At 32.1% G+C, this 13,901-nt stretch overlaps 3 protein-coding genes across 6 annotated transcripts in view; all 3 read left to right on the top strand.

Annotated features, from left to right (window-relative positions):
- Nucleotides 1–575, top strand: part of LOC105337189 (uncharacterized) — a 30,612-nt gene extending 30,037 nt beyond the window's left edge. The window contains exon 37 of one of the 4 annotated variants that reach the window (XM_066087236.1): nucleotides 232–575. The gene's annotated coding sequence lies outside the window, so the exon portion shown is untranslated. The remainder of the gene's footprint in view (nucleotides 1–231) is intronic. The other 3 variants (XM_066087234.1, XM_066087235.1, XM_066087237.1) reach the window with 3 other exon arrangements.
- Nucleotides 576–634: 59 nt separating this feature from the next.
- LOC136276141 (uncharacterized) lies at nucleotides 635–6,795 on the top strand. Its single transcript, XM_066087232.1, has 5 exons — nucleotides 635–779; nucleotides 982–1,667; nucleotides 1,771–3,218; nucleotides 3,729–4,000; nucleotides 4,226–6,795. Exons 1-5 carry the CDS (start codon nucleotides 638–640, stop codon nucleotides 6,793–6,795), a joined length of 5,118 nt encoding a protein of 1,705 aa, XP_065943304.1. The 5' UTR covers nucleotides 635–637.
- A 12-nt stretch (nucleotides 6,796–6,807) lies between these two features.
- LOC136276142 (uncharacterized) lies at nucleotides 6,808–13,256 on the top strand. The gene is made up of 7 exons (XM_066087233.1): nucleotides 6,808–7,369; nucleotides 7,450–7,755; nucleotides 7,836–7,964; nucleotides 8,097–8,241; nucleotides 10,965–11,128; nucleotides 11,481–11,566; nucleotides 11,781–13,256. The coding sequence occupies exons 1-7, from the start codon at nucleotides 6,808–6,810 to the stop codon at nucleotides 12,930–12,932; spliced, it is 2,544 nt and encodes an 847-aa protein (XP_065943305.1). The 3' UTR covers nucleotides 12,933–13,256.
- The last annotated feature ends 645 nt before the right edge of the window (nucleotides 13,257–13,901 follow it).

Below are 13,901 nucleotides of genomic sequence, written 5' to 3'. Positions count from 1 at the left end.
CCTTATGACACTTATAAACGTTTAAATAATATGAAAAGTTTAATAAAAGAAAGCGTTCGGCGATTAAAAGTAATGGCTTCGTACTGGAAAACAAAAAAAGCAATATTACTTAAATTGTAAGTTGTATAAAACATCATGCAATAGCATTAAAATTTAATAACTCTACAAACATTGTAATTAGTTTTTTAAGACATTGCTTGAATACAAACTTTTTGTTTTGTTTGTCCATAGTTGGCCTATTTAAAGCGGACAGTGGTTCAAAGCCTTTCATAATTGACAGATCGCCACCAATTGTGGGGTTCGTTATAGATGGAAAAATCCATTTTCGAGACATAACTTACCAATCCAGTAACAAAGAAATTTGTGTTCAGTGGACTGGTTTCCATGATCCTGAGTCCGGAATTGACCAGTAAAATTTTGTCTATCATTCTAATTATAAAATTTTAAGGGAATATTTAAAACTCATACTCTTTGTATCCTCTACATATTTGAATATTTTTCATTATCCATGATAATTTTAAAAGAGACGGTGAAAAAAGAGTTGACTTTCACTTGGATTTTAATAAACAGCATGTATCAAGAATATCATGCTAAATATTATATCCCACTAAAAATATTGCATTTAAGGGACAACGTGATGGTGTTTCGCACTTTTTCACACAATACAATATCTGCATGTGTTAGTACTGTTCTTAAGCACAACACAAAGTATTATTCCACATTGATTGTCTTTAATGCCGCTCTTAATTCTAAACATTCGAAGAGTTCTTCCAATGGAGGTAAGTCATGGCATCTCACAACAAATCATTCCTTTCTGATTCTTTAAAACAAATTTTAAAACATAGTACATGTAAATAAAATTAATTGTGATAATGAAACCTAAAATAATGCATGCTATAAACACACTTGTATTTGAAATTACTAGGTTTGATACCATTCCCATTCTAATATACACAATATTGATCTTCTCATCACTTTTAGTTCTCGTTGATACAACACCTCCAATCCCAGGTTATGCTGTAGATGGCTCAAACTTAAAAAAAGATTCGGTATTTTCATCAGAAATATCCACTAAAATTGTTTCATGGAACAATTTTACAGATCCAGAATCTGGAATCGATAACTATGTCGTATCAATTTACATTAACAATGCAAGGGTTAAAACGTTTAACCCTACAAACCACACTCACTTGACTGACAATTCTGTAAGTATGCAACATGGTGATACTGTGCATTTTAGAATTGAAAGCTTTAATAAAGCAGGCCTTGCAGTAGCTGTTAAAACGGACGGTTTTACTGTTGATCACACGCCACCAAATTTAGTGTTTATTGAAGACAACAATTTAAGATTGAGCTATCAGATTGATGACAGCAGTCTGACACTGCGATGGCAATATCAAGACAAGGAATCGGGGATAAAGGAGTATCGATATTCTGTTTTTGAGTTAATGCATGGGATAAAAAAACGGGTGTGGCCAAAGACATCCATGTACATTTCAATACCACCAAGTTTGACATCACAGCCTACAGAAATTTATTATACTGAAAAACTTGTATCAGGCGCTACATACTCAGTACACGTCACAGCTATCAACCAAGCTCAACTGTCAACAGCTCACGAATCAAATGGTGTAACTATTGACCCGACTCCACCAATAATGTTAAAGGTAAGACCAATATTTCTTTTAAGCAAGTTGTTTTGATTCGGATAATGTTATTGTTTTAAACGTAGACTGGGTAATTTCTCTTTATTCTCTATATTTATCAAAGGTTTATTTGGGTCTTTCGGATGAAGATGAAGAAATTGAAGATGGATTTGTTCAATATGCGAATTCCAAATCTTTAAGAGTGAGTTGGGTCGGAGAGGATCCACAGAGTAACATTAAAAAGTTTTTTGTTGCTATTGGAACGAGACAAGGGGATACAAGCGTGACCAACGGTTATATTGATATGGGTATAGAAACTTCAGCTGATATAAACGTTCAATTATTGTCATTTGATAAATACGGTATAATATACCATGTAGCCGTCAAAGCCGAAAATGGTGCTGGTATTTTATCAAATCCAATGTTTTCCAAACCAATCAAAATCGTAAAAGAAAACGTACCAGGAGTAATTTGCGATGGGCGTGAACAAAACGTGGACAAAGACAGTACAAATGATAAGTTTAGTATTGGAATGCATTTCCAGGGCTTTGAAAGTGAAGCATGTAATATAATTGGATATGAATGGGCAATAGGATCGCAGCCATACCATAGCGATATATATCAGTATAGCAAGTATGGCCTTGTTTACAATGAAACTCACGGAAAAGCACAAACTCACGTTCAATTAGACGAAAACAAAACGTATTATGTAACAGTAAAGGCAAAAACAGGACATAATTGTCATGAAGAATATATCGTATCGACATCCGACGGAATAACCACCGATTTCAGTCCTCCAATGATATCGAATATATTACCATCACATGATGAGGGAACCTTTTTTGATTCTAATTCTCAAAATATATATCAGGCATATCTTGATTCATTTGAGTACAGATGGAATGTAAGTGATCTGTCTTTACTCCGATACATTAATTTCTCGGTCGGAACACTACCGCTTAAACATGATAAACTTCCTTTACGGCCATCTTTAAAGTCGAAAATAGAGCCCGGTGTATTTTTACCAAGAGCAGGGGAGTCATTATTTGTGACAGTTCATGCAATGGATGTTGTTGAGTTTTCTGCAACAGGTATATCTGTGCCAATTGTTGCAGATATTTCCCCACCTTTCATTCAGGTCTTCAGTTGCACAAACGTGATTTCAACAAAACTTTCTGTAGTAAAATGTTCATGGATACATAAAGAGGAAGAAAGTGCGCTAAAGCAAGTAATAATCAGCATTGGTTCCAGGGAGCTATCTGATGATATCATCAGAAACACCACTTTGCCTTCTAATATAAATACGTACAGTGTTGATGTTAAGAACTCTTTCAAACTTGAACATCTCTCTGTAATTTATGCCACCCTTACTGTAAAAAATGTATTGAATCAGTCTCTAACGGAAACGTTTCAGATTGATATTGATTCTTCAGCACCTATAATTGAAAACGTTACATTTGTAACGTGGATAAATCCCGATAAACAACGTGTCAAACAGATATGCCAACAACCCCAAACATACGTGGATGTCAGTATATCGGTCTTAGAGGATAAAGAATCTGGCTTAGATAGGTATGTCTTTTTTGCAAAAAAAGAAGGATTCTAATTCTAAAAGGTTGTCCAATTAGAACTTAAGCAAGGCTTGACACATGCTATATATTTGGTGTTTATAGATTTAAGGAACGATTGTTATATGTGATTGCAAACATAACATTTAATCAATAGTTCTTTACATTACTATATACAAAAAGTAAAAAATAAATTGCAAATAAATCACTGTCAAATGCTTCATACCTGCTTACAGGTGGATTTTGCTTTCAGATAAGACCGGCTTAATTATTCTGAAATACAGAAGTGCAATATTGATGTAACTACCAGATCTGTCTTTTTAAGAGCTCAATACTAATTTTCAAAGTAGTTCTCTAAAATGTGATGGTTTACATTATCATCACCAAATATATGTTTTGGTGTAAAGTAACAGTAAAGTTTGATCAAATTATATCATTTTTATGGAAAACAAACTATAGTAAAATAAATAGATCAAAAAAGCTTTAACTGATTATCAAACAATTATTTTGTTAGAGCTGAGATTTGCCTTGGAAGTAAACCTGGGTTGAACGATATCAAGGACTATCAAGACCTGACTGAAACACATGTAACTATTGATGGTATTTCTTTGTTACCTGGAACACAGATTTATGCCACAGTCAGAGCTTTTAACAAAGTTGGACTCCATAATGTTTTGACATCAGAAGAAATTCAAATCAGTTTAAGTTTTGATCCCATCATTAAAGTTTTGGATGGAACAGGTGGCAAAGATTTAGACTACCAGAATAACCGCCATGTAATTCAAGGCAAGTTGCAAAATATGATTATACCGAGAGTAATATGTTTGTCATCATTCGAATGACACAAATCAAACTAATTTTGAAGACCTTTCGTGAAATAGCTAATATTGATGGGACGTGAAACATCAAACAATCAATAAATTAGATAATCAAAATTATGTTTTTATTAGTGCAGTTTTATTGATGCAAGCTAATAATAAATACCTTTTTTTTTATTTGATACTTTTATAGGCACTTTCAGCTATGTCTATTCTGGCGATTGTCCTGTTATAAGATCGGAATGGTGCGTGGAGGATTTAACTGGAAATATTGTCCTTAACTTCACAGAGATACAATGGAATGACCATTTCTTTTACAACGATGAGCTTGACTTGAAGAATAATTTTTGTTACTTTGTCATAGTAAGGCTAACTGATGCATCAAATCGCACATACATTGGCAAATCAGATGGTATAACAGTTAAAATCCAACTGCCAACTTTCGGTTTTGTAAGAGATGGGCTCGATCACAATGATATTGATTACCAAGAATCAACAACAGACCTTTCAGCAAATTGGGATGCGTTTGGTGACGAGCTGTCTAATGATCATTCGCAGCAGATTGCTTACTATGAAATTTCTATAGGGGAGGACACAAAAACCACTAGCGTTTATAATTTTACAAATGTTGGTTTGAATAAAAGTTACACATTCACTGATGTAAATCTGACATCCAAAAATGTACTTTATTTTGTAATTGTGAGAGGATATAGTAAAACAGGAGAATATGCGGAAAGTTATTCCAACGGTGTACGAGTGGGATACCGTTTAAGTATTATTCCAGGATCAATAGAAGTGAACGAATTTCAGAGAAGTGAAAGTGAAATCACTTTATCATGGACTGATTATCAATCAGATATCGGGATAAATGAGTATATTGTAGGTATATCTACCAAACAAGTTACACGAAATAATAACACTTATTCATGTTATGATTTTCAAAATGGTTTTGTTATGTTTGATGTATACATGCTGAAAGTTGGACTTGATACTTTTGTAACTCTTAAAAACCTAACTCTTCATCACGGAATTTTGTATTACATTACTGTAATTGCAAGAGATGAAATTGGGCAATGCTCTTCTTCGGAGAGCAAGCTCATTTTAATTGACACGACACCGCCTATTAACAGTAATATTACATTCATGATTAATCAGTGGAACGTTAGTGGATTGAAGCAGTTCTTTGTAACAGATGCAAATGAAATTGAAATACAGCTGTTTGAATTGGAAGACCCTGAAAGTGGAATTGACATTATAACTTTTCGATTGAATGAATACGTGGACTGTCCAACATCTGAAAAACAGAGTTCATTTATTCTTATAGAAGTTAAAGCCCTAAAAGACCCAAAAGTAAGAATGAAAAGTTTAGAGTTACAACCACATCGATACTATTACATTGATGTAACAGCAAGCAATAACGCTGGGCTTCAATCCCAATTTAGCAGTCCAGTTATGTTACTGGACACTAGTTCGCCATCTGTAGGTTCAACAAAAATTGGAAATGATTGGGCTCATGAAAAATTGTATCAGTCTTCCACATCGACAATTGAAGCTTTGACAGCAATTGCAAAGACAGAAGATGCCTATCTTTGTGATAATACAAGGACAATTTTCCCTTCCAGAGATGAATTTGCATGGACATCTCTATCGGGAGACTTCTCGCCAAGCAACGTAAGAAGATATAAAGACAAATATATCCTTAAAATCGGGTATAATGTTCCACTCACTAAAATACAGAAGAGTGGAATTAGACGTTTAATAGGAGCCCCGTATGATGGAACAATTTCTATAGTACTGTCGTCTGCAGAAGGAAAAAATATTTCAACTTCAGTTATGATATCAGCTTCAAAAGAAAATCCATTTTTCCCAAAAACCTTTATAAGATCTAATCCAACCTATTTTGATGATGTCGCCTTTAACATTTCTGAATTTGAGAATGGAAATGCAAATGACCCAAATCTGTTGAATACTACAGATGACCCATCAATAGCAGAGACAATATCACCTCCTATTTCAGCAGCCGTTAATAAGACTGGACCAATATACGAAAGTATTAATAAAGATGTTTCCCATGGATTCGGATTTCAAATATTAGGAGATCAACAGCAAGAAAGTGATAAATGGGACTGTCTGTTTTGGGCAAAAGATGCATACGGAGAAATTCACAGATGGGTAGATATAAAAACGAACCCTGTTGATTCACAACTTCAGTATAGCATTAAGATGAAAAAGAGAAACTCTAATGATAAAATTGTACTGGATTTACAATTTTCAATTGACGGAGAAGAAAAGGCCAATATATATGGACTGACTACTGATGAAAGCAATCTCACTATTTTTGTCCAAACATGGAATTTTAATGATTATCGAGAGCCATTAAAAGATCCTATTCATCCTTTTAGATCTCAAGCAATTCTCTTTAAATTGAAAATACCTTCTAATAATACTATGGACTGCATATATGGAGCGGGATTCTATGATAAAGAAAGTGGAATTTCAGAAATATGGGCAGGTGTTTCAGACAATGTCAATACTCCAGGCAATATTCATGAAATGACGTTATATAGAAAAATGTGCACACCTTGCATGTTTAATTGTTATTTCAGTTGTGACGCAAATTGTTCCTTCGACGATAATAAAGTCAATGAATTTGAAATGTTACAAATTAACATTCAAAATTTAAATTTGATGCCAACAGTTCTTTCGAATGACGGATTAAATTCAACTATGCAAACTGAAATTCTATCAATTGTGCAGTATTAAGTTAATGTAAAAATGATAAATTTTGCCGGTCAGTCAGTTACGAGTTCTACAAACCCTGTTATCATCGATATAACACCACCCGTTTGTGAGTATATTCAATGCTTGGACCCAGTTTTCACAGGAATGGAAACACCAACCCAAACATTAGGTTCTAACAAAACCATAGGTGCCTACTGGTCATGTATCGACAATATAAGTGGAATAAAGAACATTTATGTCAAAGTTGGGACTGAAAAGGATAATAAGGGCAGTAAAATGGACGACGATAAATATGAACAAAAGGAGATTGGACATGTTTCGAAAGTTCGAATAGACTTGGATGATAATATATACTTTGATGACAGAACAACTTATTTTGTAAATATTTTGGTTTATAATGGTGCCGGTCTCTCAGCTGTGTACAGTTGTAACGTTTCCACAATTCTTTCACCGCCTGATGTGTCCACTACTGATTCACAAATAATGCATTCCTTGGAATTTGATAACCAAACAGGTGTTGTGTTTATGGGCTCACTAGACCGATTTGGGGTCAAATGGAACACCAAGCGTTATATTTATGATGCCGAGTTATATAGTGAGTATAGAAAGAGCCAATAAAAGATTGCATTGCATTGTCATTTTTAATTATAATAAATATTATGTTAACCATTTTAGAATGGCAAATGGGCACTTACAAAGACGGCGCCGATATAATTCCAAAAACTATCATAGGACTGACTAAAGAAGGAAGTGCCCAAGTAATTGGTGGAGAATTGTGGTTAAATGGCAACAAGACAGGGAAATCTATAGCTTCACTATCCCAAAATATTTGGCGAAATTCAACCAACAAAGAGATAATCAAAACAGAAAGCGATTTCCAGTTTTTTATGGAACCTGGGCGATGTGTTTATCTTTCTTTAATTGCAGTTGGATATTCTCATTTGGAAGCTAATATCTCAACTAATCAACTCTGTTTCATAAGTAAGTCAACATGAGTAACAAAAAGCAATGTATATTTAAAAAACATAATTCTTGACATTTTCACTCTTTTTGTACCATAGGGAAAGACAAAGATTTGGTTATTCATAAACATTCTAAAATCTCAACAATAATTGGATGGATTTCTGATGACAAATTTGAGGAATTACAGCATGTAAATGGAAATGAAATAGTTGTAATTCAGCTAAGAGGTAACTTCGATGATTAATGTTTATATCCGTTCATAAATGTTTTGATATACACGTGTCTCCATAAATTGTTTTATTAAAGAATTTTATTTAGGTGTTAGAATAAACATTTTTTTAATCTTATTTATATCCAAGGTTATGTTTTGGGTGTTACTGTTGGAACTTTATCCGATTTTGATCTCACCACGGAATATGGATCAGCTTCATCTTATCGCTTTAGAAAGTATATCATCAATCCTCACACTACAAGCTGGTCGTCCACGCGGGAAATTCGAAAAAGGTAACGGGCGTTTTGTATATTCGCTCAATCGAAAGTTTTTGAAGTATTATTTAATTACTAACATTTTGAAGAAATTTGATCACATAACATGTAAACAAATGTTCAGGAAAATGAATGCATTCTAAAATGGGTGTTAAATCCTTGATACTGTTTTAAACATTGTTAAAAAAATTGTTTGCAGACTTTTTAAAGAAAATAAATTAGAGGTAGTTTAATAAGGGTTTATATTATCAATAAGGTAAATATCCATACGTCACAGAACAACAACTGACGTAATTCACGCATTATTGCGTGTTGTCCGTACCCAATCTTATTAAGACACAAATGATGTATTTATCAACCAAATTGAAAATAAAGACTACTGCTGGATTGAAATACTGTGCATTATTGAAATATGCATTGGTTAATTTTTCTGTATAAACATCATTTCGTAGTGAAGTTAAATTTTAAACATGAATGGTTGTTGTAAAATAAACATTAATTATTTAAGTCTGTATAGTACTCATAATTATGTAATGTTCAAATTATTGTTCCTTTTTTTCAATCTTTCTCACTTTCTTGCTTATTTTGAAAATATTTACGATTTCATAGCTGACGAGTTTTGGAAGTTGCTAAATACGGTACACATAATTGTTTTTATGTTTCTATGTATTTGCATACGTGTGTTCGTGCATGTCTACAGTGCCACACACCTGAAAGCTCCCCATTTTTCTGCAATGTTATCATATCCCTTATTTTGCATGTTATCCTACAGATACTATCTTATACTATCCTGTCCTATCCAATCATGTAACTTCTTTATTTAGGAAAAACAAATGCAAAAAAATAATAATGATTCTGACAAGGCCTTTTACATACACAAACCAAAAATCTTTCAAACGAGGTTTATGTAACATACACACCTGTACATGTATATTAGTAATGTTAATTTGTAAAAGCAATTTCATGCGATTAGATTATTTTTTTTATAAGATATATTTATTATATTAAAAAACCCTAATTAATAACTTTTAAATCACATGTAACATACATATAATATAAAACATGCTGTTTCAACAAACCTTTTCTTTTGGTTATGTCAATATGATTTGATGAACCGATTGAGCTGGCTGAGCCGTTCGGCGTCAATGTTAACAGAAATTACTTCATTAATAATATTTGTATGTGTAATTGTTTCATTTTTATCATTTTGTAAAATATACAATGTAAATGTATATGGTAAAATGACACTGCTTATTTTGATATTTCAGTATATTGTCATTATTGTACATCAATGTAATAAGGTAGTCCATCCATAACTAAGGCGAATTTTGATTGAGCAATACTACATCAAATACGTATTTTAAAATTATCATAATGTTGACATAAACCCAAATCGGGAGTATGTATATAGTCAGTTTAATGAATTTTTTTTTGCACTACAAACTTTTTTCTGTTATGAAATTAAAAAGAATCATTTTATAAAAATATATATGGTAATTTATGAATTAGTTTAGGATATTAGAAGAAAAGGAAATATCAAATTTTTACCAAGAGTCATGTGAGGAAATAACTTGTACTTAAATTTTATATTTAAAAATACTTTTTCCAATAGACTTCAATGTTAACTTCAACATATAACAAATATGTTAATAATCAATTTTTTTTATAATTTCAAAGATGAATATTTGTTATTTAATAAACCCCTTAAAATCACTTTAAGATTTTACTGATTAAACTTCCAATCTATTAGATATGAAATTTGATAGTTATGGACGGACTACCAGAAATGCAATTTCGCTTGCCTTGTGTCGAAACCAAATTCCGATCTGAAGTTTTACAAATTATTTAATGATGTATAATATCAAAAATAAACAGCGTTGGTTTAAATGAAAATCGGACAAGTCACAATTGCCCAGACAAAAAAATATAACTGGAGATAACCCAAGACTTGAAAGACAATTCTTGTTAAAAGAAGAACTAATTATTATTATTATTTATAATTGCATAAGAAACATTAAAATGATACGTCACCGAAGACAGAAAAAATGTATGGGTATAGTCCACTAATGCATTTTCCATAGGCGGTAATGTTAACGTTATGGTTCATAGCTCCGGCCCTAATTTTCGTTCAGCAACGAGGGACCTCTTGAATGAAAGCTCATCAAATTGTCTCTTTCCTGTTAAAATTTCGTGGTTTGAAGTCAGATTCGTTTTCCGACAAAACTGTATTGAAAAAACTCTGAAAATGAAAGTAAAAGTAGGGAATTTCTCAGTTTTGGAAAGGGTGTACATCAAACATTTTCAATTCTCTTCTTCAAATGATAATTCAATTTTGACACTTGTTTTAAAAATTGCAAATCCTCTTTTCTGACATGTGTCAAGCATTCTGATTTAAAATGTCCCAATAAATGTATATACACTCTGCAAGTATAGGGACTATTTTGCTTAAAGGCACTACTTTGTTGTCCTATGTATGGAAGGAAAATATTAATTTACTAGTAAATATATGCGGGCGAAATTCAAAAAAGACTGAAAATTCGTGTATGCACATGTTTACATATATATGACTGTGTATGTGTTGAAGTATTAGTATGGATGAAAAATATCCGTTAACCAGATAAATAAAATATGTGAAAGTTGATATGAATAAATCAAATAATTCAATTTGGCTTCGAGTTAGCTTGATGAAATGACTTTTTTTAAATGCAGGATTTTCACAATGTTGATCAATTTTGCTTCAGAATTTTAAAACCGATTGGAATCAACTTTTTTATTGCCCCTACTCCGGAAATGGATGTCGAAAGAATTGAAGTTTACATCAAAATCAATCCACAAGACTTTGAATATAACACAGTTCCAGCTCTTCTCATATGGGATAGTTACACCTTTAATTCCAAAACAAAAAGTATGTATAACAACAAAAATAGTTTTTAAATCAATTCTGCCTTTTTAGAACTTTCCAAAGTGATATTCATATGTTGCATCTCTGATTAGTCGCAGATTAAACAGAATAGCTTCCCAGATTATGTTTACAAAATCGAAGTTTATTTTGTGATTTCCTTAACAAAGAAGTTCAATTTGTTTGGTCAACCTATGTACACTGTACCTTATATTTTCAGTTAGAAATGTCTTAATTTTGAGTATAAAACCTACATTGTATTTATTAAAGCCATATAAGAAAATCTATTGGCATAATAGTTAGATAAAGTATTACAATGGTATTTCCTAATATAAAGGTGGGATGTTAATAATTACAGCATATGGAATATGGCGTCATGTGGAGGAAAATTGTGGAGAAGACATTACAAAACCTAAAATTGAAGGAACAATATACAAAGCTAAGGTACTTCAAATCATTTTATCAGTCATGTATATATAAGCTGCTGAAGCTATCCCAGTGATTTTTTAAAAATATTAGTTTTTTGCAAATAAAAACTTATATGATGTACAAAATGACATTTTACTGAAAGCAATAATGTCCAAGAAAAACCCCAAGAAAATCAAGTGTTTTAATGATATTAGCTTTTTTGTTTAATTCAAACCAACATTTGTTTCAGATATGTATGCACGTCTTCCAAATGCCATCAAGGAAAAAAAGATCAACAATAATAAAATTAATTATTCCTTACCAATTTACGCTAACAGCTATGAATGTATCGTACTACAACTCCCCACCTGTAATAGATATCGAAACAATAGTGACAAAAGAAGATACACCGATTATCAACTTCCGAATACCTTATCATGATGATGACCTTGATTCTGTTCAATTCTTCCTAATTCAAAAACCCAAAACTGGATTTGCAAATCTGTCACTTGATGGAAAATTGACTTACTTACCAAAACAAGATTTCTTTGGGAACGAAAGTATAACAATTCAACTTCGAGATGATGCCAGATTACCAGCGGTAATCGAGAAAAGTATTATCATTAGTGTAACGGCAGTTAATGATATGCCAGTGTTTGGTTTTCTATACAATAGTACAACATTTGATGTAATGGCGAACAAAAGTTTAGAGCTGCGATTTGAAGGCAACGCAACGTCGCACTATATGTTTGATTTCGGCTTTGGAGATGTTGACCAGAATGAAACCTTATCGTTTTTGTCAACTGTCACCAACCCTAACGAAGTAAATGTCAAAATAATTCGGAATAGTGCATTACCATTCATTCCAGACTTGTTTGGAAAAAAAGACCTTTTTACACATCAAGAATATTCCGCAGAAATGGTACTTGACAAAGATTTTCACGGAGACTTCTTTTTTTACATTTTAGGATATGACAACCAAAACTTCTACACTGAACGATTAGAAACTCATATCTATATTTTATTAGCACCATGTGACCATGGTATTTGCTCTCCTAAATTCAATGATTCTCCACCATGTAATGATATCTCTAGAGCTACTTCTTTTGATTTATACAAATGTATCTGCTACCCGGGATATACTGGTACATGGTGTGAGAATGAAATAAATGAGTGCCTGCAGCAGCCTTGTAGAGTTTTGGAAAACTGCATTGATCAGATAAATAATTACAAATGTGAGATGAAGATAGTAGCACTTATAGGTATGATTTTGTTTGGATTCATTCTATTTATAATATTGATAATCGCTATTTGTATCAACATAAGGATGAAACAGAAAATTCCTGCTGGTGAGGAGAACATTGAAGTTGCAGATTTTTCCGACGGAGAGATAGACCAATAAATCACACTAAACACGATATTTGCACAAGTTATTGTGGAAATGATTCTGTGTAGGTGAACTTCAAAAGTTACTAAAATGGTGCAAAATGAAACGGAAAAGAAATCTATCAAAAAATGATGTTTAATGTATATAATGCCAAAATTATTTTGTATATTTGTCTTACTTTCATTGTGTCAATTATTACATGTCCAATGAAACACACATATTTAATATAACCAAAACGTTTTTTGAATCATAAACTATGTATTTTTAAAGTGTACATTGCAGAATGGTTTATTTCATTCTTTCCTTAATTTTTTTAGAATAAAATATGTCATTTCGTTATAGTTTCCGTTTATTGATTAGGTTTACGATCGACATGTATTCTAACAATAGGGACTGGGTACTACCGATCTATTGACTAATGAAATCTTAAAAAATCATTTTATCATAAATTATAATTTTGTGTAAAATTTTACTTGACCGTATTCCCATTCCAGTTGGCCTTTGAATAGTTCAGCAATACACGGATATAAACATAAACAACAATCAACGTATTATATTTACATCTATGATTCCCTCGACTTCATGTGGAAAATTATTGTTGCTTTATAGTTTTATAATTTTATGGGACTAAAATCTACATACCCCGTTTATTATGGTCAAAACCTAAGAAAAATCACAGACTGCACGAAATGATCATGATAATTTCAGACTCAAATTCTCATAGGAGAAGATTTAGCTGTTTCTTTTAGCTAAATTACTTATGTTCATTAACAGTGATTTAGTTAATTTAACTAACTTTTTATTCAATAAATTTATAAATTTGTTAAAAGGTGTACATGTAAATATAAACAATGAAATGCTTCCTTAGTTGATTCATGCAGGTTATGAAGGTAGCGATCATTGCTGAATTTTTTTTACATAACCTGCTAACGCGGGTTATGCATTTTTCTGCAATGTCGCCAATTATACATTCCGCATGAATCA

Source organism: Magallana gigas, chromosome 6 (assembly GCF_963853765.1).
Source record: "Magallana gigas chromosome 6, xbMagGiga1.1, whole genome shotgun sequence".
In the NCBI taxonomy this organism is placed as follows: Eukaryota; Metazoa; Mollusca; class Bivalvia; order Ostreida; family Ostreidae; genus Magallana; species Magallana gigas.
Note: the sequence above shows the minus strand (reverse complement) of the source record. Positions and strands in the feature narration are given on the sequence as shown.

Coding starts and splice junctions, on each gene's coding strand:
- LOC136276141 (XM_066087232.1), top strand. CDS start 638: ATGGTGTTTCGCACTTTTTCACACAATACAATATCTGCATGTGTTAGT. Junction 1,668..1,770: donor CTCCACCAATAATGTTAAAG/GTAAGACCAATA, acceptor TATTTATCAAAG/GTTTATTTGGGTCTTTCGGA. Junction 3,219..3,728: donor AAAGAATCTGGCTTAGATAG/GTATGTCTTTTT, acceptor TTATTTTGTTAG/AGCTGAGATTTGCCTTGGAA.
- LOC136276142 (XM_066087233.1), top strand. CDS start 6,808: ATGATAAATTTTGCCGGTCAGTCAGTTACGAGTTCTACAAACCCTGTT. Junction 7,370..7,449: donor TTATGATGCCGAGTTATATA/GTGAGTATAGAA, acceptor TAACCATTTTAG/AATGGCAAATGGGCACTTAC. Junction 11,567..11,780: donor GAACAATATACAAAGCTAAG/GTACTTCAAATC, acceptor CATTTGTTTCAG/ATATGTATGCACGTCTTCCA.